Source organism: Physeter macrocephalus, chromosome 2 (genome assembly GCF_002837175.3).
Source record: "Physeter macrocephalus isolate SW-GA chromosome 2, ASM283717v5, whole genome shotgun sequence".
NCBI lineage: Eukaryota > Metazoa > Chordata > Mammalia > Artiodactyla > Physeteridae > Physeter > Physeter macrocephalus.
The window spans coordinates 18,417,791-18,443,808 of NC_041215.1; the positions used below are offsets into that span (position 1 = coordinate 18,417,791).

At 49.8% G+C, this 26,018-nt stretch overlaps 2 protein-coding genes across 4 annotated transcripts; one reads left to right on the forward strand and one right to left on the reverse strand.

Annotated features, from left to right (window-relative positions):
• Positions 1 to 1,006: 1,006 nt before the first annotated feature.
• Positions 1,007 to 10,808, reverse strand: SHFL (shiftless antiviral inhibitor of ribosomal frameshifting). 3 transcript variants are annotated; one of them, XM_007104310.4, is made up of 9 exons: positions 10,480 to 10,729; positions 9,892 to 10,015; positions 9,498 to 9,547; positions 8,099 to 8,137; positions 7,820 to 7,969; positions 7,233 to 7,336; positions 6,950 to 7,104; positions 6,131 to 6,380; positions 1,007 to 1,056 (listed from the first exon to the last, which is right to left on the reverse strand). In XM_007104310.4, exons 1-8 carry the CDS (start codon positions 10,498 to 10,500, stop codon positions 6,163 to 6,165), a joined length of 861 nt encoding a protein of 286 aa, XP_007104372.1. In that variant the 5' UTR covers positions 10,501 to 10,729; the 3' UTR covers positions 1,007 to 1,056; positions 6,131 to 6,162. The 3 variants fall into 3 exon arrangements, with proteins under 3 accessions (XP_007104372.1, XP_007104371.1, XP_028355520.1); XM_007104309.2 differs by lacking the exon at positions 1,007 to 1,056 and having other exon boundaries at positions 6,090 to 6,380; positions 10,480 to 10,808; XM_028499719.2 differs by lacking the exon at positions 1,007 to 1,056 and having other exon boundaries at positions 6,090 to 6,380; positions 10,556 to 10,729.
• Positions 2,506 to 6,127, forward strand: ANGPTL6 (angiopoietin like 6). Its single transcript, XM_007104311.2, has 5 exons — positions 2,506 to 3,081; positions 3,908 to 4,085; positions 4,643 to 4,830; positions 4,910 to 5,180; positions 5,684 to 6,127. The coding sequence occupies exons 1-5, from the start codon at positions 2,506 to 2,508 to the stop codon at positions 5,872 to 5,874; spliced, it is 1,404 nt and encodes a 467-aa protein (XP_007104373.1). The 3' UTR covers positions 5,875 to 6,127.
• Positions 10,809 to 26,018: the final 15,210 nt, after the last annotated feature.

Genomic DNA, 26,018 nt, shown 5'->3' on the forward strand with positions numbered 1-26,018 from the left:
CTGTGTTGGGCACAGCTGTGTCCCCATCTCCTGGAACAGCTCCTGACACACAACAGGTGCTCAAGGAATGTTTGTAGAGTGTGTGAACAAGGCAATGTGTGTGACAGTGAAGCCTGCAGGACATGGTCCTGTGTGGCCACCAGGATGTGTGGGTTTGGATATGGTGGATCTTGGCGTGGACAGGGCCAGAATGTGGACATGTGGAACATTTTCTTAATGTTGGCATGTGCACGTGGGAGGGATGTGTTTCCCCATCAGACAGCCTGCTAGTGTGTGAACCCCAGGAATGAAGACAATGGAGGCCCGCGTGTGGATCCTGCAGGGCCGTGGGTTGGTGGCCACAAGTATACACTGTTGAGCGAGGACACCTGTATAAGCTCACCTGTGGGAGCCAGGGAACACCTGGTGGGGGCGGGGCATGTGGGCAGACCCGGGGCATGTGGGTGTTGCGGGGTGTGTGTGACACCTGGCACTGTTTTAGGCGCTGCAGACAGAGCAGTGAACAAAACCCAGGCTCAGCCTCTGGGAGCTGATGTTTTGGTGGAGGAATTCAGATCATAAACAATGGCAAACAAACAAGGCAATTGCAGAGTGATAAATGCTAAAATGAAATAGATGGACTGTGCTAGGGCGTGCCCAAGCAGGGCAACTCTAAGTGGGGTAGCCGAAGAGGGCTTTTTTTTTTTAAATTTATTTTTGGCCGTGTTGGGTCGTCTTTGCTGCACGCGGGCTTTATCTAGTTGCGGTGAGCAGGGGCTACTCTTCGTTGTGGTGCACGGGCTTCTCATTGCAGTGGCTTCTTTTGTTGCAGAGCACGGGCTCCAGGCGCATGGGCTTCAGTAGTGTGGCACGCAGGCTCAGTAGTTGTGGCTCGCGGGCTCTAGAGCACAGGCTCAGTAGCTGTGGCACACGGGCTTCGTTGCTCTGAGGCATGTGGGATCTTCCCGGACCAGAGATCGAACCCGTGTCCGCTGCACTGGCAGGCGGATTCTTAACCACTGTGCCACCAGGGAAGTCCCTCAAAGAGGGCTTCTGAGGAGACAGCTGAGCTGAGACCTGAATAAGGAGAGACAGGGGAGCTGTGATAAATTCAGGGAAGAATATTCCAGGCTGCGGAAACAGCAAGTGCAAAGGCTCTGAGGCTGGAGGGTCCCTTGTGTGTTTGAGGAACAGCCAGGCCAGGGTGCCTGAGCAGAGTGAGTGCGGTGGGTGGGAGGGTGAATGGGAGGAGGGGAGGGCAGGGAGGGGGCTGGGCAGAGCATGCAGGGCCTTGTGGGCTGCAGCGAGGACTTGGGCTTTTCCTCGGAGTGAGGAGGAAGCCACAGAGGTCCTGAGCAGAGGAGGGACGTGACCTGACTTGGGTGTTCACGGGTATCCTCTGGCCACTGTGGGAGAAACAGAGCAGAGGCTGAGGATGGAAGCCTGGAGACCTGGCAGGCAGCTGCTCTAAGGAAATCCAGATGGTGTCTTGAGCTGGGATCATGGGAGGGAGTGAGAATGGGGGGGAATGTGGAGGAATTCAGGGTCTAAACACAAGAGCTGACAGGCCTGGCTGATGGGTTCCATCTGCCATGAAGAGACATGGATGACTCTGGAGTTTTGGTCTGAGGACCTGGGAAATAGGGTGTCCTCTACTAGACTGAATTAGTGAGACTTTCCCCTCATCTCCCCTCACCCTCGCCACCTGTTTTCCCATGGCTTCTGCTCCAGTCTCCTCCAGGTTCCTTTAATACATCAGGCATGGTCCAAGCTCAGGGCCTTTGTACTTTCTGTTCCCCCTGCCAGGGACCTCTTTTCTCCCAGATACCCCCATGGTTTCCTCCCTCACCTCTTTCATGTCTGTTCAAAACTGTCACTCTTCCAGGTCTTCCCTCCTCTCAAATTGCCCCTGCACATATCCCCATATCTCTTTTACTGTTTTTTTTTTTTGTTTTGTTTTTTTTGTAGTTGTTGTTTGTTTCTTTGGCCGCGCCGTGCAGGTTGCGGGATCTTAGTTCCCAGACTAGGGATCGAACAATGGAAGCTGGGAGTCTTAACCACTGGACACCCAGGGAATTCTCCTCTGTCTTTTACTAAAAGTACCTTTTATCTTTAGTACCTAGGGCTGTCTAATACACTCTATTAATTCTAAGTTTATTTGGTCCTTGCTCACCAGGGCAGGGATTTTTGTGTTTTGTTTCCAACTGTATTCCCAGCGCGTAGAACTGAGGCCAGCACACAGTAAGCACTCAGGGAATGCTTGCTGAATGAATGGACGAGACATACTGACCCGCAGGGCGCCTGGAACTCAGTAGCGAGGCCAGAGCTGGATTCTATTGGAGTATCTCCAGCCTTGGGGCAGGGAAAGGGATGCAGGCGGGCGTGTGTGGACCCTGATCTACGCAGGTGTACACATGTGCATTCCCGCGTGGGACCAGATAGGTTTGGCCCAGCTTGAGAGTCGGGGGTCGAGCCTGGGTTCCGGGGCCCCCTCCTTCTCGTGCATCCTCTGCCTGCAGGTCCGCCATGTCGGCACCCCGGCTGCTCACGATTCAGCTGCTGCTCTTGCTGGACGCCTGGTGGGCGCGCGCAGCCGCCCCGCGCTGCACCTACACCTTCGTGCTGCCCCCGCAGAAGTTCACAGGCGCCGTGTGCTGGAGCGGGCCGGCGGCTCCGCGCCCGACTCCGGAGGCCGTGAACGTCAGCGACGTGGCGGCGCTGCGCGTGCGAGTGGGCCGCCACGAGGAGATGCTGCGCGAACTTCAGCGGCTGGCGACGGCCGACGGCGCTGTAGCCGGCGAGGTGCGTGCGCTGCGCAAGGAGAGCCGTGGCCTGAGCGCGCGCCTGGGCCAGCTGCGCGCGCAGCTGCAGCACGAGGCGGGCCCGGGGGCGGGGCTAGGCCTGGGGGCGGAGCCTGCCGCCGCGCTGGCGCTGCTTGGGGAGCGCGTGCTGAACGCCTCGGCCGAGGCGCAGCGGGCCGCCGCCCGCTTCCACCAGCTGGACGTCAAGTTCCGCGAGTTGGCACAGCTGGTCAGCCAGCAGAGTGGCCTCATCTCCCGCCTGGAACGCCTGTGTCCGGGGAGTGCGGGCGAGCAGCAGCAGGTAACTCTGAAACTATCCCCCTCCCCAAATAGCAGCCACTTCTTGTGAGCATCTTCAGTAGATGGGCCTCCTGAAACCCCATGCTGTTTTTTGTTTTTTGTTTTTTTTGGCCGCGCTGCGGGGCATGCGGGATCTTCGTTCCCCGACCAGGGATCGAACCGGTGCCCCCTGCAGTGGAAGCACCGAATCTTAACCACTGGACCGCTAGGGAAGTCCCAACCCCATGATTCTCAGTTCCGAAATACAAAAAGCTCCAAAAACGGACCCCCTACCTCTTCCCCAGTAACTCATTTGGGTCAAAACGCAACTGGTAGTTACTTAAAGTCTTTACTTATCTACCTAATATGAATACTCATAGGATCCTATAATCAAGCATATTATTAATATGTGGATAAAGACCAAAGACCTCGTTGGGGGTGTTAGGTAATATAAAGGTAGACCCTGTATTACTGTTTCTAACTCCTTATTATTCTAAATTCTGGATTATGTCTCGCCCTAGGTTTTGAATAAGCAATTGTTGCTTTGTGACAGTACCTAACTTACAGGGTTGTTGGGAGGATTCAGTGAGTGAGTACTCAATACTGGATGTACTCATATTATCCCTACTTCACAGAAAAGTTTGGAGGCACATATCGGTTAAGCTATTAACACCAGAGCAGGAGTTTAAGCCCAGCTCTGTCTCTTCTTGACTACTAGAGTTAGGCTTGGGAGGATCAATACACGCCCCTGCTTGATCTTCCCATCTGGGTGCTGGGAGATTTACGAGCCCAGAGCGTGCTGGGCTAAGGGTTAGTGCAATCACATCTAACTCTCTTGGTTACCCCAGGTCCTGCCACCGCCCCTGGTGCCTGTGGTTCCAGTCAGTCTGGTAGGTGGCACCAATGACACCAGCAGGAGGCTAAACTCATCCCCAGAATCCCAGAGAGACCAGACCCTGAGACCGCAGGGGCCCTTGGCCTCTCCTGTGCCCTCAGGGAACCCTGCTGTCTCTACCAAGCCAGCAGGTAAGACAAGGGCAGGGCTGTTGGGGGTGTGAGGAGCCAGGAGATTCCCAGTGCAGCATGAATAGAGGGAAATATGAGTCAGGACTTTAATGCCAGATTCCTCTCATGCTGGGGGGACTGGAGGAAATGATGCTTTTATTCTGATAATGGAACAGGGAGATATGGCTCTTACTTTGATAAAGACCAAAAATCTTACTGTGGTGTGAAAATAAGGAGAGGTACTCTTACTTTGACAAGAGGGCAGGGGATTCAGGACTGCTACTTTGGTGAGAATTTGAGGGAATTCAGAGGGCCATGTTCAAGACCTCTATTCTGATGAGGAGACCACAGAAGGAGAATTTAAGAATCCCAGGCTCCACATTTGCTCTAGTGAGAGAAGAATGACTTAGAGTCTTATTTAGGTAAGAAAAGGGGTACTGGGGCTCTTATTCTGGAGAGGGGAATAGGAGAGGCAGTTCGACTGTTCTGGTAAGGGGACCAGTGAGAATCAGGACTTTTACTCCAGTAAAGGGTTGACTTGTCCAGGTTGTGCCTATCCCATATCCTTGTGCCCGTAGGCCCATGGCGGGATTGTGCAGAGGCCCGCCAGGCAGGCCATGGACGGAGCGGAGTGTATGAGCTACGAGTGGGCCGGCATGTGATGTCAGCATGGTGTGAGCAACAGCTGGAGGGTGGAGGCTGGACTGTGATCCAGAGGCGGCAAGATGGCTCCGTCAACTTCTTCACTACCTGGCAGCACTACAAGGTGGGCACAGGTGGCTGGGGCAAGGCTGGGCAGGGGAAGGGGACCTGCTTCTGACTCCCTGACTTTCCTGCTCTGCCAGGCGGGCTTTGGGCAGCCTGATGGGGAATACTGGCTGGGCCTTGAACCTGTGCATCAGCTGACCAGCCATGGGGACCATGAGCTACTGGTGCTCCTTGAGGACTGGGGAGGCCGCAGGGCACGTGCCCACTATGATGGTTTTTCCCTGGAGCCTGAGAGTGACCACTACCGCCTACGGCTTGGCCATTACCATGGAGATGCTGGAGACTCTCTATCCTGGCACAATGACAAGCCTTTCAGCACCGTGGATAGGGACCGAGACTCCTATTCTGGTAAAGAGCTCTTATTCTGGTGGTGGTGGGGGAAGGGAGTAGGAGACTGTTAGTGAGGAAATGAAAGGGGGTGGGGTAAGACTTCCCTCTGGTAAGGATCAGGATAAACAAGAGAGTGGAGGACAGGACTCTTATTCTGGTAGGGGGTGCAGAGTCCAGATTCATTCTCTGATGAGGCAGTAAGAGGATTCCTGCCTTTGTGAAAGGTGGTGGGGGGACGGGGGGTGGGGAATAGGGGGAGCTATGAGCTAGGACTCTTATTCTAGAAAGGAAGTAGAGAAGGTTGTTTTCCCTGATAAAGGAATGAGAGGTAAAGCTCCTAGTTTGCAGAAAGGGTGGAGAAAATGTGACTTGTACTTTGGTAAGGGGATAAGAAAGGAATTAAGGCTATTACTCTGAAGAAAGTATGGGGACAGAGGATGCCTGGTAAAAGCCTTGTACTAGTGAGGTGCTGGTAGAGGCTTTTATTCTGGTGAGAAGACATGGATTCTCTCTTCCCTCAGGTAACTGCGCCCTGTACCAGCGGGGAGGCTGGTGGTACCATGCCTGTGCCCACTCCAACCTCAATGGTGTGTGGCATCATGGTGGCCACTACCGTAGCCGTTACCAGGACGGCGTTTATTGGGCCGAGTTTCGTGGTGGGGCTTACTCTCTCAAGAAGGCTGCCATGCTGATCAGGCCCCTGAGGCCGTGACCATCTGTTCATCTGTCCCCCAGGTCACAGGGGATGTGTGTCAGCAGGAGCCCAAGTTGTCCTGGCCACACCTCCTTTGTGACTCAGTGTGGGCTGTGTCCCACAGACCTCTTCTCGTTGTGGATCTGCTCCCCAGGACCCTGAAAACAGCACCCAGGAACCCCCCTGCCAATATCTTGGACCCAGACGGCTCCCCAAGGGCATTTAGATCTCCGTTTGAGCTCATATTTTATAACAACACAAAATATCCACAGACCGTGTCTGGTTTGCATCTGCACCTGGCAGGGGTCACTCCCCATGCCTGCCCTCCTCCTCCTCCTCTTCCTCCTCCTTCAGGTCCTCCAGAATGAGGTTGTCCAGGTCTTCCAGGAGGCCCCCCTGGCTCAGGCAGGTGGCCACAGTGGAGCCACTGCTGATGTGGAGGTTGCTGGGGTGCAGGACTTTGGGCAGGTGGTTCTGCATCCGACTCTTGGGGTGTGCGCAGGACGTCCCAGGCACGTGGGGCTCTGGGGAGGGAGAGGTTCTGAGGTCCTGGGGCTTGAGGCCACGGGGAGCTCTGGGGAGGGGAGGGGCTGAGGCCACAGGCTCTGGGGCCAGAGCTACAGGAGATTCAGAGGTGAAAGTCACAGGTGTTGAAGCCACAGGAGACCCAGGGACATGGGCGTCACCTGAGACTACAGAGGACAGAACAGGAGTCAAGAACACAGAGACCACAGGGGCAGAGTCCACAGGACACTGGGGTGTGGGCCACCAGAGTGAAACCACAGAACTTTATGCGAGGAAACATGGAAGATGGATGACGCCATGGGAGGTGGGTGTTAGGAGGGGCAGGGGTCCTGAGTGACCTGGAGGTAAGGAGGCTGGAGGACCGTGGAAGATGTGGAAGGAGGGGCCGTTACAGTGGGAGATGAAAAGGCCTCCAAGACTGAGGCCGTAGGAGGTATGTGGAAGAAGCAGGCAGAGACCTTGGTTCTTAAAGCCTCAGAAGTGTATGTCCCAGGAGTCAGTCAGAGCCAAGTACACTGCCCGGAATGGGGGGGGTGGGGTAGGCCATGGGGACGCACCAGGCCCTCACCTCGCCGATTGTAGCAGTCCTCAGCCGAGCAGGAGTGGGTGTGGGTGCTGCGGCGATCTGTGTCCCGGTCCCAGCGTGGAGGGAGGATCCGTGTCGGATACACGGGGAAGCCGCACCCGTAGCAGGGGGACCGGGACCCCATCTGTGCCCAGCCCCTGGGGGCGGGCAGGGCCGTGAGGGTCCAAGGGCCAACTGGGCCAGGGTGGGGCCAGGGCAGGGAGGGGCAGGGCTGGGGTGGGGCAGGGCCGAGGATGGGGGGTGGGGGTGGGGTCAGCGCCCTCACCGGAAGTTGTGCCGACATTTCGGGCAGTGGAACTCAGCCACGCCCCACATCTTTTCATTGGGCACTGGCTCGTAGCGCTTCCGGCATTTCCTGCATCTGGACACCTGGGGGTGCGGAGAGAGGAGCAGGCTTGCTGTCAGAGGTGAGCAGTGATAGCCTGATGTTAGCCAGAGCGAAAAGATTTACACTATGGAAATTGGCAAACACTGTAAATCCGGGGGTGCCTTCGCCCCACGAGAGCCGGTTATTAGGCATTTACCAGAAGCATACCACTGGTCAGGGGGTTCAGAAGCCAGATTTGGGGTTGTGGTTTGGGGGTCAGGTTTGATTTCTGTGGTAGCTGTCAAACTGTGTAGTCAGAGGTCAGGTTCTGGGATAAGAGGTGAGCTTCTCAAGTTGAATGTCAAGTTGAAAAGTCCAGCTCAGTGCGTTGGGGTTAGGGTCTGAGATTGGGGTTGATCTCTGAGGTTGCAGGTCCGGGGTTGGGCTCTCAGAGGCTGATGTTCTTGGGTCAGAGGTTTGGACACCGAGAGTGGGGCTTTGGAGTAGAGCCGGGACAGAACCAAGGTCAGAGGTTGGGTTATCACCTCCTTCCGCTGGGGCACGCGGCGCCACCAGACATGGTCACAGGAGGAGCAGGCGAACTGCCGGTCCACGGCAGGGATGAGGTCTTCCTGGGCACGTTGGAACATGCGTAGGTTGGCTTCTGTTAGTGGCAGAAGCGAGGTCGCCACCGCCTGCAGAATGGAGAGGGTGGTCAGCCCTCTTCTCCCCTTCCTGCCCCTACAATGTCCCTCCTCCTTACCTATGAACACCCCCATGGATGTCCTCCCTGCTTACCTCCCTGTCCCACATCCTGGACTCACCTGGATGTCCCGGTCCTGCTTCATGTCCTCTGGGGGGTCCTGGGTGGAAACACCAGGGGCAGAAACTGGAGATGTGGTTCACGCCTCTTTTCTGGGGGCCAGGCTTCTGCACGGGGAGGCAGGGTTCTGGCCCCATATAAGAGTAGAGTGTCCCTAACTCAGGAGGAGTTGATTGAGCAGCATACACTTCCTGAGGGCACGATGTATGACCTCAGTTGTCCTTATAGCAACCCTGGGAGGTGGGCACACCTGTCATCCCCATTGCTCAGATGGGGAAACTGAGGCCCAGAGCCGGGAGAGGGCTTGCCTGAGTGAGCATGGCGGAACAGGCTGGACCCCATGCTCCCTTCCTGCCAATGAATGCCACACACTTGCTGGCATTGTGACAGGTCACCTCTTTGAGGCCATGCTGCTTTAGGTTAAGTGCTTGAGCTCTGGATTCAGATAGATGCAGGTTGAAACCCTGGCTTCATCACTTCCAGCTGTGGGGGTGTGGCCAAGCCACTCCTCCTAATGAGGGACATCTAAGAGCCCAGATTCTGACTCTTGGTGGCCTGGGTTCAAATCCCAGCTGCCACCTGCATTCAGCATGAACCTGGTGAGTGACTTCATCACCCTGTGTCTCAATTTTCTCATCTGTAAAATGAACATGATAAGTAATAGGACCTGTCTCACAGGACCTGTGGCAATGAAATAAGTCAACAGGTAAAATTCCTGCTGCAGGGGACGTGCTCAATCAATGATACTCTGCTATTTTTATCATACTCATTATATGTATAACTGTAAATATATAAATGTTAAGGGTATAATACATACTTTATTATGCTCTTTAACAACTCTGTGCTGGGTCTTTCAGGCAGGCCAACCAGTACACCAGCCACCAAAGCCATCTAAGGGACAAAGTGGCCATGCAAAGCCTTTCATTCATTCATTCATTCATTCATTCACATGGGCTCCCCTGCCCCTCTCTCCTCTCTGATCTCCTGCTCAACCCAGCCTGTCTGTGTGTTCCTTTTGTCATGCCACCCCCTCTTCCAGGAAGCCCCTCTCCAACCCCTCCCCTTCCCAGAGATCACTCCTCCTTAGTCTTGAAGAACTTGGTACCACCTCCTCCAGGAAGCTTTCCCTGATCTCTTTGGCTCCTCTATAATGACAATCCTGATTCGTTTCACTGCTTAGTTTCTTGTCTCTCTCTTCCATTTAATACAGTCAGCATGTAATGAGCATCTACTGTTTGCAGGCTCCCTGGCCAGATACACGACTGAGAGGTGCATAAGTGAATGAGGCTAGACCATGAGTTGTGGACTGACAAGGCACAGAGGGGGCTCGCCATGGATGAGGCTGACCCTTCTGTTCTCCCTCCCCTTACCACGTCCTTTGAGGGGAGGGCGCAGTTTACCTGGGCATCCAGGTCATTACTCAGTTCCTGTCCATCTTTCTGCTTTACCCCTGGTGGGGAGAGAGTGTAAGTGAAAGGCCTTTGAAAGATCTTGTGGGAGTTTCAGGGCCCGAACCCGATACAGACCACCCCCCAGAGATGATCTCATCGCCTCTTCCTACCCTCAGCAGCGACCACCCCCCCTCCCCCCCCCCCCCCCGCCCCCCCCCCCCCCCCCCCTCCCCCGCCCTCCCACGCCCCCCCCCCCCCCCCCCCCCGAGCCCCCCGCCCCCCCCCCCATACAGACCACCCCCCAGAGATGATCTCATCGCCTCTTCCTACCCTCAGCAGAGACCACACCCCCTGCCCGCTCCCCAGCGGAACCCCCTGCAGTGAGGACCCCCCGCCAGCTCACCGTACACGATGGAGCGCCCCACTCCGGTATGGTCGCTGCCAAATTTCCTCATCAGAGTCCCCGCCTTCTTGGAGGATACCTTCCCATGAAACTTCTCCCGGAGGCGCCGGACGCTCTTCTCCAGCTGGGGTGGGGAGAGAGGGGCTCAGATGGAAGAAGGAGAGGCGCGATTGCCCCTCCCCCATCCCTAGGCATCCTTTTTCACGGCCTGAACTTGACCCTTGGTTTTAGCCTCCGCACCGCACCCCCCCAATCCCTCTACTGCATTTCCTGGAAAAAGCCAAAGTCCCCAGGGCACTGGGGGAGGGAGCGGACTAAGGCGAACGTCCCAGGCTAAGGGAGGAGGCCGGCCAGGTAACCCCTGGCCTCTGACCCTTGACCCAGCAGCCCCCGCTTTTCCTCGAGGAGGCCGCATTTCGCTCTGGGGCATGTGGCGGTCACTCTCCTTTCTGAGGGGGACGAGTACCAGCCCGGGGGAAGGTCTAGGTTTCGGATGGAGTCCCCAGGAACTGCGAAGCCCCCTCCGCGCCCCCGGCTCCTCCCCAGCATCTCTCGCGGGCTCCCGGCCCAGTTGTAGCCTTCTCCTACCTCCACACCTTCCTGAGACATGGTGGCGGCGCAGGTCCCCGCGAGGGTCCGCACTGGGCGCTCAGCGCCCCCCTACCTGGGCGCGCCCGTCTGTCCAGCTTCCTCTTAGGGCAGGGGGCGGGGCCTCCAGGCCGGTTCCGCCCTTCCTTTCCAGCCCTCCGTTTCGCTTTCGATTGGAAACGGGGGGGACGGGGCGCGCTGGCTCCGCCCTGGCTCCACCTCTGCTCTTGCGCCCCAAACCCAGGCGGGCGCCCCCGATCTGCACCCTGCGGCGGAGCGCGCAGACCTCGGGCGGGGGAGGCGGCGCGGCCTCTGCAGTCGGTCACATGTCCCCACGCTGCGCGGGGTCCGCGTCTTCACGTCCCTCGTGGGGGCGGGGCCGCATCTGAAGGCCGCGGTGTGCCTCCCGGCCCCCGCTAGCTCGCGCTCCCCCAGTCCATCGCTCTGTCCCCTCCCCTCCCCAAGGAATCAGGCGCTAATTAGGACCTGGACCCCTTTCTCGCTTTGAGCCTCTTACCTCGCCACGTCCCCTCTCTGAACCTCAGTTTACTCCTCTGTAAGATGGGGATGATGATAGTGGCTACATCCTGGGGTGTGTGTCTATGTGTGTGTGTGTGTGTGTGTGTGTGCCCGCGCGCGTGTGCCAGGATTCGAGTCCCCGGGTAGAGCACTTAGTAGCTCCCGGCATGCTGTAGACATTCAACTAGTCCCTGGGCCACCTACTATGTGCAAAATATGAAGGGGCAGGCAGTTGGTGGGAAGGAGGGGGTGCTTGCTACAAATACTGATTCCTGGTCCCTAGCCGTCCTGCAGAATCGGGCTGTCTAGGGGTTCCAGGGGATTTGCACTGTAAAACGGAAGGTTGAGAACCCGGGGGGGCCAGGACAATTTTAACCCAGCAAGGCGGGGAGGGGCTCTGGCCCAGCCTGGCCGCATCAGAAATGTCTTCTTGGAGGAGTCCTGGAAGTGTGAAGTCTCAGCAGGTGAAGAACGGAGTGGGGGAAGGAAGCAGCTAGCCGTGCAAAACCCCCGGAATCAAGAGAGTCTAGCGCTTTAGATCAGGGCTTCTGAACCTCAGCAATATTGGCATTTGGGGCTGGATGGTTCTTTGCGGTGGGGGCCTGCCGTGTGCATTGTAGAATGTTTAGCAGCATCCCTGGCCTCAACCCACTAGATGCCAGTGGCACCCGTGCCCCAGTCGTGACAACTGAAAATGTCTCCAGACGTTACCAAATGTCCTCTGGGGGTGGCAAAATTGCATTAGGATAAATGACTCTTAAAACATTTTCAACATGCACCTCTATCAGTAAAAATGTTGAATCTCAACCCCCAGAGGGATATTTGTTTATAAATTATATACAAATACAGTTATACTAAGAGATTCTGTAGATCACTTTATAATAATGTATTTATTACATAATGATATTCCTTAGCAAACTTAAAAAAAAGATTAAAAAAATGTTCTAATGTTTTCTACTTGAACCCCAAAGTTTTGTTTGTGGGGTCTATGCACCCCTCCCTGGGGTGCATGTAAACAGTTCATGGTTCTTTGTGCTGAGTGGTGGGATTTCAGGCAGGGAAGTGGGGGGGAATAGGCAGCACAGAGGACCTGGGATTTTATTCTGAGGGAAGTAGGGAGGCGTGGAGGGGCTCTCCCAGTATAGTTGCCAATTACTACTTACCCAGTGGAGGGGGAGGTCACAGCTACGTCCCACTCCTTGGTCAGGGGGTGCACAGAGCAGGCAGGAAACAGGTGGGAGTCTGATCCAGCCCCCACACAACTCAGGTCTGCTCCCACCACAGTGAGAGCTTACTCTGTGCCAGGCACTGTTCCACTGTGGACGCAGCATCAAAGAAAACAAAGATCCCTGCCCACATAAAGCTAGCATTCTAGTGGGGGAGACAGACAAGAAACAAATATGTAATAGGTAGGAGAGAATACATGCCAGGATGAAAAATGAACTGGGGCAGGGGGACGGGTAAAGGGAGTTTAGGGAAGCCTGCAGGAAGTAACATCTGAGTGGAGACCTGAAGGATGTGGGAGAAGAGAGTTCCAGGTACAGGTGGGAGCCTGGGACTCTTGTTACCAGGTGTTGTAGTTCTCTATTGCTGCATAACAAATTCTCCCCAAATGTAATGGCTTAAAACAATAAACACTTATCAGTTCATATAGTTTTTGTGGGTCAGGAATCCAGGAATGCCTTTACTGAGCTTTCTGGCTCAGGGTTTCCATAAGGTCGTAGTCAAGATGTTGACTGGGGCTGCAGCCATCTGAAAGTTTGACTGGGGCTGGAGGATCTTGCTTCTGTGGTGGCTCACTCACATGACTGGCAGGTGGGTGCTGATTGTTGGCGGGATGCCTCAATTCCTCCCTACTTGGGCTGCTTGAGCTTGATACTCCCAACCTGGCAGCTGGCCTCCACAGAGCAAGCAACCCAAGAGAAGGAAAGCCAGGTGGAAATTGTATATTTTCAAGACCTCACCTTGAAAGTCACGTAGCATCACTTCTGCCGCCAATTGAGTCACTAGATCCAGACCATGTTTAGGGAGAGGGGAATAAAGACCCTGCCCTCTCTCCCCTCCTCCCCTCCCATCTCCTGCTGGAGCCTCTCACTGGCTGCACCAGCAGGCAAGGAAGGTAAGGGAGCCAGTCATGCAGTTAGCCTGTCAGGGCACAGAGCAGGGGGAGAAGGGTGAGGGTCAATTCAGAAGGACAAATAAAGATACAACCTGAGTATTCAATTTTGGCATTTGTAGATGATCAGAAAAACAGATTCCCAGCGAACACATGGGGGCGCTACCTACCCACCAACAGTTCTGTTTGAGCTTTGTGGCCATCTTGGTCTGTCTGGCCAGATGTAGCTTGGTTGTACAGTGAGTGGTGTGAACATTTCTGCATTTTATCCTTTGTCTTTATAAAAAGGTGTGGAAAGGGAGAAAATGGATGTGCTGATAACAGTGATAAGAAGTGTAGCCTCTGACACTTCAGTATAATTGAGTCAAAGATGGAGCCCATTTGATCCATCCATTCATTAATTTGACAAACATGCATCAGTTGCCTCCTATCCGGCAGGCGTGGTGTCTGGCACCATTTCTGCCCTTCTGGAGTCATGGTCTTAATGGGAAAGAGAAACATGAAGCAGATGATATCACAAGTAGTTATTTAATTATATTTATGATATGTACCAAAAAAGAGAAATTGAGAGAGCCATGAGAAAGGATAACACATGGGACCCTGAACTGGGTAGGGTGGTCACGGAGGGCTTCATGGAGGAGGTGCCTCTTGAACTGAATTTTTTTTTTTTGACCACTCCACGTGGCTTGCAGGATCTTAGTTCCCTGACCAGGGATTGAACTGTGGGTCATGGTAGGAAAGCTCTGAGCCCTAACCACTGGACCTCCAGAGAAGTCCCAATGAACTAAAATCTTAACACTTTCTGAAACACTGTGTCAAGTGTTTTGAACTATGTATCTCATCTGATCCTCATAGCAATCCTATAAGGGAGGTAATATTATTACAAAAGGGAAGACAGGTTCAGGAACCTGCTCAAGGGGGCCCTCCAAAGGATGAATAGGAACTAACTAGGTGAAGAGGTGCAGGGCAGAAAGAGCAGCAAGTGCAAAGGCCCTGAGGTGGGAAGGGGCAGGGTCTATTGCAGCAATCTATAGGCCACCATGGCTCTGGCTTAGCGAGCAGGGGGGAGAGTGGAGGGAGGGGAAGCTCATGCCCAAAGCAAGAAAACTTGATCTTTAGTTGAACCTTTTGAGGCGTATGCTGGGTGACCATAGGTTTAATTGTGGAGGAAATGGACCCGATTGGAGCATGTGTGTACTTTTTGCAACCTAGTCAATTTCCCCCTCAGTTTAATTAATTAATTAATTAATTAGACCATGCTGCGTGGCATGCAGGATCTTAGTTCCCTGACTAGGGATAGAACCCGTGCCACCTACAGTGGAAGCGAGGAGTCTTAACCACTGGACCGCAAGGGAAGTCCCCCCTCAGTTTAGCCAAATGAAGAAATTTGGGGATGCCCAGAATTGGAGATGTTGGGAAATGGGAAATCTCCAAACCGTTGGTTGGAAAGGGCATCCCTTGGTAGAACCTTTGGAGAGGGCAACTCGACAACACCTACTAAAGCATTGTGTGCTATTTTTTTAAAACAACAAAATATTTTTATTAATTAGCTATCAGACATGCCTCTCCAAACTTTTTTCCCACATTTTATAACTACGTACTCTTTTTAAAAATACATTTATTTATTTATATTTTTTATTTTTGGCTGCGTTGGGTCTTTGTTGCTGCGCGTGGGATTTCTTCAGTTGTGGTGAGTGGGGGCTACTCTTCGTTGCGGTGCGCGGGCTTCTCATTGCGGTGGCTTCTCTTGTTGCGGAGCACGGGCTCTAGGCGCGCAGGCTCTGTAGTTGTGGCACATGGGCTTAGTTGCTCCGCGGCATGTGGGGTCTTCCCAGACCAGAGCTTGAACCCGTGTCCCCTGCATTGGCAGGCGGATTCTTAACCACTGCGCCACCAGGGAAGTCCTATGGCTATGTACTCTTTAATTGACTCTTCATATGACAATGATTTGTAATATTTTCTATAGAGAGAATACTAAGATAATTTATCTTTTCTCTATCATGGTTGATCAGTATTTGTTTTTTATTATTAATAACAGAAATTTTTTTTTCATCCTCGTAGTTCATTATTCCTGTGTGTGTGCACGCGCCCATGAAATTTCAGAAGATTGTGTGCTATTTTAATTGTCTCTTTCAACTTCTGTATTCTGATGCTTTGACAGCTGGGGCCTCGCTGACCCTCCCTGGGCACACACACAAACCATTTGTGTGCATTTCTGCATGTGGATCTCCACACCACCTTTACTTTCGACATGGCATATTTCCCTAACAATCGAATTTTGGGCGTTTTTTTTTTGCAACAAGCATCCATAACTTTTGTAATGAGAACCAAGAAAATACACAACGAGACAAATCCAATTACGTTTTAAAATAACATGTACGAAACCGTGGATATCTGTCTTTGACAATGACACCTAAGAGGTGAGAAGTAATTTAGGATTTCATAATTTGTGCAGTCCTTAGTAAATGGAACGTCCTTTACAGCACAGAAATCTATTGTTCAAGTTTTGCGAAGTCACATTCAAACACGTTTCCAAGAATGCATTATGTGCAAAAGTTGGGTAGCTTGTTTGGGACTCTGCTCAAATGAATTTGGTGAGTGGAGAAATCACAGCGGCTAAAAGAGCCTGAGTGTACCCAGGGGCCAGGTGGGCACCAGGCTCTCTGTGGGGTGTCCTCCAGGCTTTAGGCTATCAAGTCATCCCTCAGCCTTCTGGCTAGGTGCCAGTATCCCTTTTTCAGATGAAGAATCTGAATTTCAGAGCAATTAAGCAAATCATGCAGGCACCTGGCTTATAGGTGGCACAGTTAGGACTTGAACTCAGGCCAGCTGACCGCAATGCTCCTTGCAGCTGGAATTGACGATGAGAAGTATAAGGGTCAAGAGGGCACACGTTGGAACCAGACAGTCTGGGTTTGAGCCCATTCCTAGCTCTTTGAGCAATTTCTTTGCCTTTCTGGGCCTCAGTTTCCCCATCTCTGAAATGGGCATAGAGTTATTGTGAAGGTCCCGTAAGTTAATATAGATAAACCATTTAGAACTGGGCTGTCTGAAAGGGTAGCCACTGGTCACATGTGGCATTTGAGCTCTTGAAACGTGGCAGGTCCTAATCAGATGTGCCATCAGTGTCAAATGCACGCTGGATTTGAAGATTTAGGTGAAATAACACATCATTGACTTTTTGTAGTGATTTCATGTTGAAATGGTATTTTGGATTTATTGAGCTAAATAAAATTATTATAATTAATTTCACCGGTTTTGTTTTGCCTTTTTAATGTGACGACTAGAAAATTTAAAATTACATATGTGACTTGCATTATATTCTTATGGGATTTAGAGGATGCAAAACATAGTAACCCTCCAAGGAGCATGTAGCTATTTTGATGACCACACCACCTTGGTTATGTTGCTTTTCCTAAGGCATTAACTGTGGGAAGACAGTTCTCTGCTCCAGCCCTGGGCCTGGTGGCCCCGTGTCTGCTCCTGGCAGCAGAAATACCCACAGTTAATTATTGATCCCACATTCCTGAAAGTTCACAGGGAAAGTATCGGGAAAGTTCATGAGGTACACTTAGCTCTGGGAGCTGGGGTGGCCAGGTGACTTCGTCTCTTTATATTTCACATTTTGAAATTTCAAATTTGTGGATAGCCCCCCTAAAAAAACAGGACACTCTGCCTTTTTTTTTCTGATTGCAAAAATTAAGTGTGCTTGTTCTTAAAAAAAAAAAGTTAAACATTAAGAAATATTTGTTTTAGAAAGAGGAGGCCTTTATATACCTAGGAAAATAAAACCTTAAGTTATAGTTTTGCCTGTGGCCATAGAGGTGTTCGTAAACTGCAGGAAAGAGGACACAGGGTGTGCAAACCATGGACAGTTCTGGTTCCTTGTGGGGGAGGGGGGATTTGGATGGGGCATCACATTTTCTTTCCCATATGCCTGCCTTTTGGGGAATCTTTTTGCTAGGTCTTCATGTATGATTAAAAACAACAACAACCACAAAAATAATAAAGGAAGGGATGGTAACTCCTCATTGCCCTGCTTCTAGGATAAGCCTCATTAAATTTGATGTATTGGATTGGCCAAAAAGTTTCTTCAGGTTTTTCCATAACGTCTTACGGGGAAAACCCGAATGAACTTTTTGGCTAACCCAATATATTCTTCCAGATCTTTTTCCTTTGAGCTACTTATTTTTCTATCTGACTTCATGATGGTGATATTTGAAGAAAAACAGTAACTTAAAAACATCCAGATTTCTAAACAGAGTTCAGAATCAAAAGAGAAACTTTGTTGCCAGGTACTCAAGGAAGATATGCACCCTTTGGGTGCCTTCCTTTTCTCATTTAGGAAATGGGAAGAAAACAGTCCTCATCTCCTAGAGTTGCTGGGGAAAGAAAGGCATTCATGTGTGTGAAGTGCTTAGATCAGAGCCTGCAGGTAATAGGTACTCAATAAATGTTTGTTTCGACTCTTGTTACAAGATGCAGGTTCAGACTGATACCGACCAGTGGTCTTGGCCTTCCCCAATCAATAGAAATTGACTAGAGGCCAGACAAAAAATTCAGGCAAGGCTTTATTGGGGCCCCCGCTGCAGCAGCGGGGGGTGGGGGGGGCAAGAACAAGCAACAGGTCCCCTTGCTTTCTTGCTCCCTGAAGGGGGGAAGCTTGTTCTTATATGCGGTGAGGATAAGGGTGTGTCCAGGGGTCGAGCTGGAGGGGTGGCTTAGGTGTTTTGCCCTCCCCTCTGGCAGTGTTGTGTGTAGGGGGCATGCTCAGTACCCGTGCTTTTGCTCCCAATGTCCTGTTTTTGGTCCAGGCTCTTCAGAAGTGGCAGTTGAGTTGTTTTAGTCTTTTCTATCTTTTTGTGCATAATTTTCCCCAACTGCGCATGCACGCAGTTATTTTTCGTCCCATATAGTTTCTTTGTATTTTGTTGCTCGAGGTTTGTCCAGACGTAAGCACTGCAGCAAAGGGTCCCAGGTCCCAGCCCATCTCAAGACCAGAGTCCCAAGATGTCTCTCTGCCCATGGCTGACCCCACTTAAGCCCTTTTTTTGGCCGTGCCGCATGGCTTGCAGGATTCTAGTTCCCCAACCAGGGATTGAACCCAGGCCCTCAGCAGTGAAAGTGCGGAGTCCCAACCACTGGACCACTGGTTATTATTCTTAAGACATGTCTCATTTTTGTCTCCTACCATATCTAGAGAAGCAAGATACATGACAACATGACCAAGCACTCAAGATCTGGAGTGAGACAGTCCTGGGATCAAATCCTCCCTTCTTCACCTACCCATTATGGGCCATTGGGTGGCCGATATAACTTGGCCATGCTTGAGCAGGACAGTGAAGTCGGGTCTCTGATGAGAGTAAGGAGTGAGATAGGTTCATCGAGAGGTCTTAAACAACCCAGAGATGTTGGACAGGACCCAGGTGGTGGCACACTCTTTTCCAAATGTAGGCACTGTGTTAGCTATCTAGTGCTGCGTAACAAGTTGTCCCCACATTTAATGGCTGAAACAACAAACCTCTATTATCTTGTGGTTTCCTTGGGTCAGGAATCTGGGCATCACTTAACAAAGTGCCTTTGCATCAAGGTTTCTCACAAGATGGCAATAATGATGTTTGCTGGGACTGTCATCATCTCAAAGTTTGATTTGGTTGAATTTAGGTCTACCATTTTATCATTATTATTATTATTATTTTGGCTATGCTGAGCAGCATATAGGATCTTAGTGCCCCAACCTGACATCGAACCCAGGCCCTGGCATTGAAGGCGCTGAGTCCTAGCCACTGGACCGCCAGGGAATTCCCTACCATTTTATTGTTTATTTCTGTTGGTCTCCTTTGTTTCTTTATTCTTCTCTATTTTTTTTCCTCTCCTGCCTTCTTTTGGATTACAGGCATACCTCGGAGATATTACAGCTTTGGTTCAGGATCACTGCAATAAAGCAAATATCGCAATAAAGTGAGTCACATGAATATTTTCGTTTCCCAGTGCATATAAAAGCTATGCTTAGGACTTCCCTGGTGGTGCAGTGGTTAAGAATCCGCCTGCCAATGCAGGGGACACAGATTCGAGCCCTGGTCTGGGAAGATCCCACATGCCACGAAGCAACTTAAGCCCGTGCGCCACAGCTACTGAGCCCATGCACCACAACTACTGAAGCCCGTGCTCTGCAACAAGAGAAGCCACCACAATGAGAAGCCCACACACCACACGAAGAGTAACCCCCGCCCACTGCACCTAGAGAAAACCCACTCACAGCAAGGAAGACCAAACACAGCCAAAAATAAATTAAAAAAAAAACTTCTAAAAAAAAATACAGGGACTTTGTGGTGGCGCAGTGGTTGGGAGTCCACCTGCCAATGCAGGGGGCGTGGGTTCGATCCCTGGTCCTGGAAGATCCCACAGGCTGCAGAGCAACTGGGCCCGTGCGCCACAGCTACTGAGCCTGGGCTCTGGAGCCTGCGTGCCACGGCTGCTGAAGCCCGCGTGCCACAGCTACTGAGGCCCGGGCGCCTAGAGCCCGTGCTCCGCAACAAGGGAGGCCACCGCCGTGAGAGGCCCGCGCACCGCGACGACGAGTGGTCCCTGCTCACCGCAACTAGAGAGAGCCTGCACACAGCAACGAAGACCCAACACAGCCAAAAATAAATAAATAAAAAATAAACTAAATTTATTTTAAAAAATACTAAATGAACAGAAAACAATTACAGTAGTAATATCAAAGATCACTGATCACAGATCACCGTGATAAATATAATAATAATGAAAAACTTTGAAATATTATGAGAATTACCAAAATGTGACACAGAGACATGAAGTGAGCAAATGCTGTTGAAAAAATGGTGGCAATAGAATTGTTCGACACAGGGTTGCCGCAAAACTTCAATTGGTAAGAAACACAAAATCTGCAAAACGCGATAAAATGAAGTGCCATAAACAAGGTATGCCTGTATTTGAATATTTTTTAGTATTCCATTTAAATTTAGCTCTTGAGTTTTTCACAATCTCTCTCTCCTTTTTAGCGATGGCTCTATGGATTACAATATACATAATTACCTTTTCAAAGTCTACTTAGAATTAATATTTTAGCACTTCAAGTGGAGTGCAGAATCACTGTTTAGTTTCCTTTTTCCTCCCCTCTCTGTGTTGGAATTGTCACAGGTGTTACATCTACATACACTGGAAAACGTCATCAATGTTTTAATTTTTGCTTTCAACCATCAAACATTTTAAAGAGAAGGAAAATAGTGTATTACCAGAGATTTATCATTCCTGTTGGTCTTTGTTCCTGAAGTTCCAACCTTCCTTCTGGTATTATTTCCCTTCTATTTGAAGAACTTCCATTAACCTTTTTTTTTTTTTTTTTTAAAGAGAGGATTTGCTAGCAACAAATTTTCTTAGCTATCCTTCATTTGAGAATGTCTTTACTTCACCTTCATTTCTTCATTTTCATGGGAAATAGAATTTGGGGTTGACAATTCTTTCAGCACTTGAAAAATATTATTTCCCTGCCTTCCATCCTGTATGTTTTTTGATGAGAAATCCATCATCATTCAAATCATTGTTTCTCTGTACGCAATGGATTGTCCCTCTTTGGCTGCTTTCAAGAGTTTTTCTTTGTTTTTAGTTTTCAGCAGTTTGATTATGATGTGTCCAGGCATGGATTTCTTTGAGTTTGTTGTGCTTGGGATTTGCTGAGCTTCTTGAATCTGTGGGCTTGTGTCTTTTGCCATTTGGGGGAGTTTTCAGCTATTATTTCTTCAAATATTTTTTTCTGCATTTTACTTCTTTCTCCTCTCTTTCTGGGACTCCCCTGACAGGAATGTTAGACCTTTTAATATTGTCCCACAGCTCTGTCGTTGAGACTGGATAATTTGTATTGCTCTATTTTCAAGTTCATTGACTCTTTTCTCTACCATCTCCATTCAGCTATTTAGCCCATCCAGTGAATTATTAATTTTGGTTATTGTATTTTTCAGTTCCAAAATTTCCATATGGTTCTTTAAAAAAATATTTATTTCTCTATTGAGACTTTGTTTCCATTAGTTCAAGAGTGTTTGCTCTTACTTCCCGGGTATAGTTAAAATTGCTGCTTTAAAGTATTTGTCTGATACTTCCAACATCTGCATTATTTTAGGGTTGGCATATGTTGATTTTCTTTTCCTTTGTGAGTAGTTGGAAATTTCCTACTTTTTCACATGTTGAATAATTTTGGATTGTATCCTGGACAGTTTGGACATTATATACAACATATTGTACTATTATATTATGATACTCTAGGTCTTGTTTAAAACCCTACAGAGAATGTTGATATTTATGTTTTGTCAGGCAGTCAACTCAGTTAGGTTCAGGTTGTAGGTTGCAACCCACTTTCTCCAGGCAGTCGTTCCAATATCATTTCAGTTTTCAAAGCTGTTGCAGTGCTATTTGGATCCATCCTGTGTATGTACCACCACTCTCTCTGACCCATAGGTCCTCCTTCCTTCCCTGCTCATCAGACCAGTAAGAAAGGGTTTTTTAAAGAGCCCTTTCTGTCTACATCCAGTGTGCAGTTCTGGGTTTTGGGCTGTCTTTAAGTCTAGGCTGGAAAATACCAGAGGAAGAATAATAAGGAGAGGCAGGACACCAGGTAGCTTCAGAGAAAGGAATTATTATATTTATATATGCACCCAGATGTATAAGTGTAACCTTTTAGTGCCCTGCTTCTTATCTCCTTGGCCTACCTGGATTTCAGCTGCATTTGTTGTGGACAACTCCAGAATGCATAGAACTCCTACCTCAAGAATGCATGTGTTTTTCTATTTTCTCCTTCAGGGTCTTTGTGGCCCCCAGCATGTGCAGCTGTTAATGCCCTCTGGAGCAACCGTCAACCCTCAGCCAGACATGATCTGGTGGGTAAATAATACCAACAAACTGAATCCAACAGTACATTAAATAGATTGTACACCATGATCAAGTGCGATTTATCCCAGGATATGTTCAGGCATTGGAAAACTCAAATGGATATTTGTACGCCAGTGTTCATAGCAGTATTATTTACAATAACCAAAAGGTCAAAACAACCCAAGCATCTACCAACAGATGAATGGATAAACAATGTGGGGGACTTCTGTGGTGGCGCAGTGGTTAAGAATCCGCCTGCCAATGCAGGGCCCACGGGTTCGAGCCCTGGGCCGGGAAGATCCCACGTGCCGCGGAGCAGCTAAGCCCGTGCGCCACAACTACTGAGCCTGCGCTCTAGAGCCCGTGAGCCACAACTACTGAAGGCCGCGAGCCACAACTACTGAAGTCCGCGCGCCTAGAGCCCGTGCTCTGCAACAGGATAAGCCACCGCAATGAAAAGCCCGCACACCGCAACGAAGAGTAGCCCCCGCTCGCTGCAACTAGAGAAAGCCCACGCGCAGCAACAAAGACCCAACTCAGCCAAAAATAAAAAAATTAATTAAAAATAATCCACCTCCAAAGTGTGGTATCTCCCACACACAGTGGGATATTATTCAGCCATGAAAGAAACAAAGGACTGCCACATGCTATTAACTTTGAGGAATCTTGAAAACATTACGCTAACTGAAAGAAGCCAGACATCAAAAGTCACATATTGCATGAATCCTTTTTTATGATGTATCCAGAACAGGCAAATCCATGGAGACAGAAAGCAGGTTTGTGGTTACCAGGGGATGGGAAGGAAGAGAAAGTTGGGAATGATTACATAACGGGTACAGGGTGTTTTTCTGGGGTGATGAAAAAGTTTCGAAACTAGAGAGAGGTGGAGACTCCACAATATTATAAAGATACCAAGTGCCACTGAATTGTATACTTTGAAATGGCTAATGGTGTGTTCTGTGAATTTCACCTCCATAAAAAATAAAAACTTCAATCTATGGCGGAGTGGAAATATAAACTGCCCAAACTCTTAGGATCTCATTTAGTAACGTACATGAAAGTTTAAATGTATTTACTAGCAGCCAACTGCAAGAGCTCCCAATGGTCAAACTGGAGAGATTTGCTCATGAAAATCAAGTAGTATTGGATTATAACCCGAAGTATAAAATAAGTATTCATGAATCCATACTGATATAAATAAAGGATTGAATAAATTAATAAGTGGGGGGAGAAGAGACAAGTTTCTCATGGTGAATTCCAAGTGATCAATGTAGATGCTCTGCCCTGGAGGAAGGGGAGGAGAGTATAACTCCCCGCCCCTTTTGTATAGACTGTGCACAGAGACTTCCTTTCAAAGAGTACATTATGGAAAAGGGAGCAGGGATAATAATTTTGCAGTTAAGAAACCTGATAGACTGTACTTCAGCAGGTTGATCAAGGCAACATCAATAGTCATAAACCACGTTGATCATATATACCCTTGATATGATATGATTAAAACGGCATTTTAGGGGAAGTCCTTGGTGGTCCAGTGGTTAGGACTCTGTGCTTCCACTGCAGGGGGCACGGGGTTTGATCCCTGGTCGAGGAACTAAGATCCCGCAAGCCACGCGGCATGGCCAAAAAATAAAATAAAATAAATGGCATTTTACCTCTGTGATATATACCTCCCTCAGCCTGTAACCCGATAAGCCTAATCCTGAGAAAACATCAGGTAGATCCCAATAAAGCGTCATCCTACAGTATTCACGAGCAGTCCTCCTCAGAACTGTCAAGGACATCAAAAACAAGGAGATGTCTGAGAAATTGCCACAGTTAAGTCAAGCCTAAGGAGACATGACATCTAAATATAATATGATGTCCTCGATGAGATCTTGGAACAGAAAAAGGATATTAGGTGAAAACTAAGGAAATCTAAACTGTGGACTTCATGTAATAATAATGTATCCATATTGGTTTACTAATCATAACAAATATACTGATGGTAATGATGATGTTTATAGTAGGGGAAACTGTGCAGGGGTATATGAGAAGTTTCTCATACATGTACTATATTCTCAATTTTTCTGTAAATCTAAAACCGACCTAAAAAATGAAGTCTATTTTAAAAATTTACCCACCTTTTGCCATCGAAGGACATCTGTATATGGTGGTGAGGGCACAGACTCTGGGTCCAGATTGTTTGGGTTCAAATCCCATGCTCTGCCACTTACTCTTTGTGGTTGGCAGCCTGCAAGATGGCCTACAGTGATCTCTGCCCGTTGGTTGTCATGCCATGTGTAGTCCTCACCCACACCGACTGGTGCTTCCTCACGTGACTGACAGGAGGTTGCAGAAATGATGGTGAGTGATTTCTGAGGCTAGGTCACAAAAGGCACGGCGGCTTCCTCTGTGCTTTTTCTCTGGGATCACTCACTCTGGGGAAAGCCAACTTCCATATTGTGAGGAGACGGTGATGAGAGGTCCACATGGTGAGGAACAGAGTCCTCCCACTAACAACCATCGCCAACTTGCCAGCCGTATGAGTAAGCTACTTTGGAGATGGCTCCTCCAGCCCCAGTCAAACCTTCAGATGATGGCAGCCCCAGCTGACATCTTTTTTTTTTTTTTTTAATTGGAGTATAGTTGATTTACAGTGTTGTGTTCAGGGACTTCCCTGGTGGTCCAGAGGTTAAGACTCTGTGCTTCCACTGCAGGGGGCATGGGTTCGACCCCTGGTCGGGTAACTGAGATCCCACCAGCCCTGTGGTGTGGCCAAAAAAAAAAAAATGCAATGGTCAACAATGTTGTGTCCAGCTGACCTCTTGATTATAACCTCATGAAAGACTGCTGTACCAACACTATGCAGCTAAGTTGCTCTCTAACAGAAATTGTGAAATAATAAATATTTATTGGTTTAAGCCCCTAAGTTTGGGGGTAATTTATTTCATGGCAATAGATAAACAATGCACTAATTCAGGGGTAGGCACACTTTTCTTTCCCATAAAGGACCAGATAATAAATATTTCAGTCATTGCAGGTCATGTACAGTATCTGTCAAACATCCTTCTTTGTTTTTTAGAAATCCTTCTAAAATGTAAAAAAACATTCTTAGATCAAGGGCTGGGGCTTCCCTGGTGGCGCAGTGGTTGAGAGTCCGCCTGCCGATGCAGGGGACGCGGGTTCGTGCCCCGGTCCGGGAAGATCCCACGTGCCGCGGAGCGGCTGGGCCCGTGAGCCACGGCCGCTGAGCCTGCGCGTCCGGAGCCTGTGCTCCGCAACGGGAGAGGCCACAACGGTGAGAGGCCCGCGTACCGGAGAAAAGGGCTGTACAAAAACAAGCCAGAGGGCTTCCCTGGTGGCAGAGTGGTTAAGAATCCACCTGCCAATGCAGGGGACACGGGTTCGAGCCCTGGTCCGGGAAGATCCCACATGCCGCGGAGCAGCTAAGCCCTTGTGCCACAACTACTGAGCCTGTGCTCTAGAGCCTGCGAGCCACAACTACTGAGCCCATGTGCCACAACTACTGAAGCCTGCACGCCTAGAGCCCATGCTCTGCAACAAGAGAAGCCACCGCAATGAGAAGACCATGCATTGCGACGAAGAGTAGCTCCTGCTTGCCGTATCTAGAGAAAGCCCGGGTGCAACAACCAAGACCCAATGCAGCCTAAATAAATGAATAAATAAATTTATTTTTAAAAAAAGAACAACAAGCCAGAGCCTCCCTGACATCTTTCCTTTCATCCTTTCTACTTTCCTTCCTTCCTTCCTCCCTCCCTCCATCACTCTCTTCCTTTTTTAAAAAAAAGTTATTTATTTATTATTTATTTTTGGCTACGTTGGGTCTTCGTTGCTGTGAGCGGGCTTTCTCTAGTTGCGGCGAGCGGGGTCTCCTCTTCGTTGCAGTGCACGGGATTCTCATTGCAGTGGCTTCTCTTGTTGAGGAGCACGGGCTCTAGGCATGCAGGCTTCAGTAGTTGTGGTGTGCAGGCTCAGTAGTTGTGGCGCACGGGCTTAGTTGCTCCGCGGCGTGGGGGAT

Bases quoted from the DNA above. Each gene is read 5' to 3' on its own strand.
- ANGPTL6 (XM_007104311.2), top strand. From the start codon at position 2,506: ATGTCGGCACCCCGGCTGCTCACGATTCAGCTGCTGCTCTTGCTGGAC. The intron at 3,082-3,907 runs GTAACTCTGAAA...TGGTTACCCCAG, and splicing joins GTGCGGGCGAGCAGCAGCAG to GTCCTGCCACCGCCCCTGGT. The intron at 4,086-4,642 runs GTAAGACAAGGG...TTGTGCCCGTAG, and splicing joins TGTCTCTACCAAGCCAGCAG to GCCCATGGCGGGATTGTGCA.
- SHFL (XM_007104310.4), bottom strand. From the start codon at position 10,500: ATGTCTCAGGAAGGTGTGGAG. The intron at 9,548-9,891 runs GTGAGCTGGCGG...TCTCCCCACCAG, and splicing joins GGGGCGCTCCATCGTGTACG to GGGTAAAGCAGAAAGATGGA. The intron at 7,337-7,819 runs GTGATAACCCAA...CCGCACCCCCAG, and splicing joins GCGTGCCCCAGCGGAAGGAG to GTGTCCAGATGCAGGAAATG.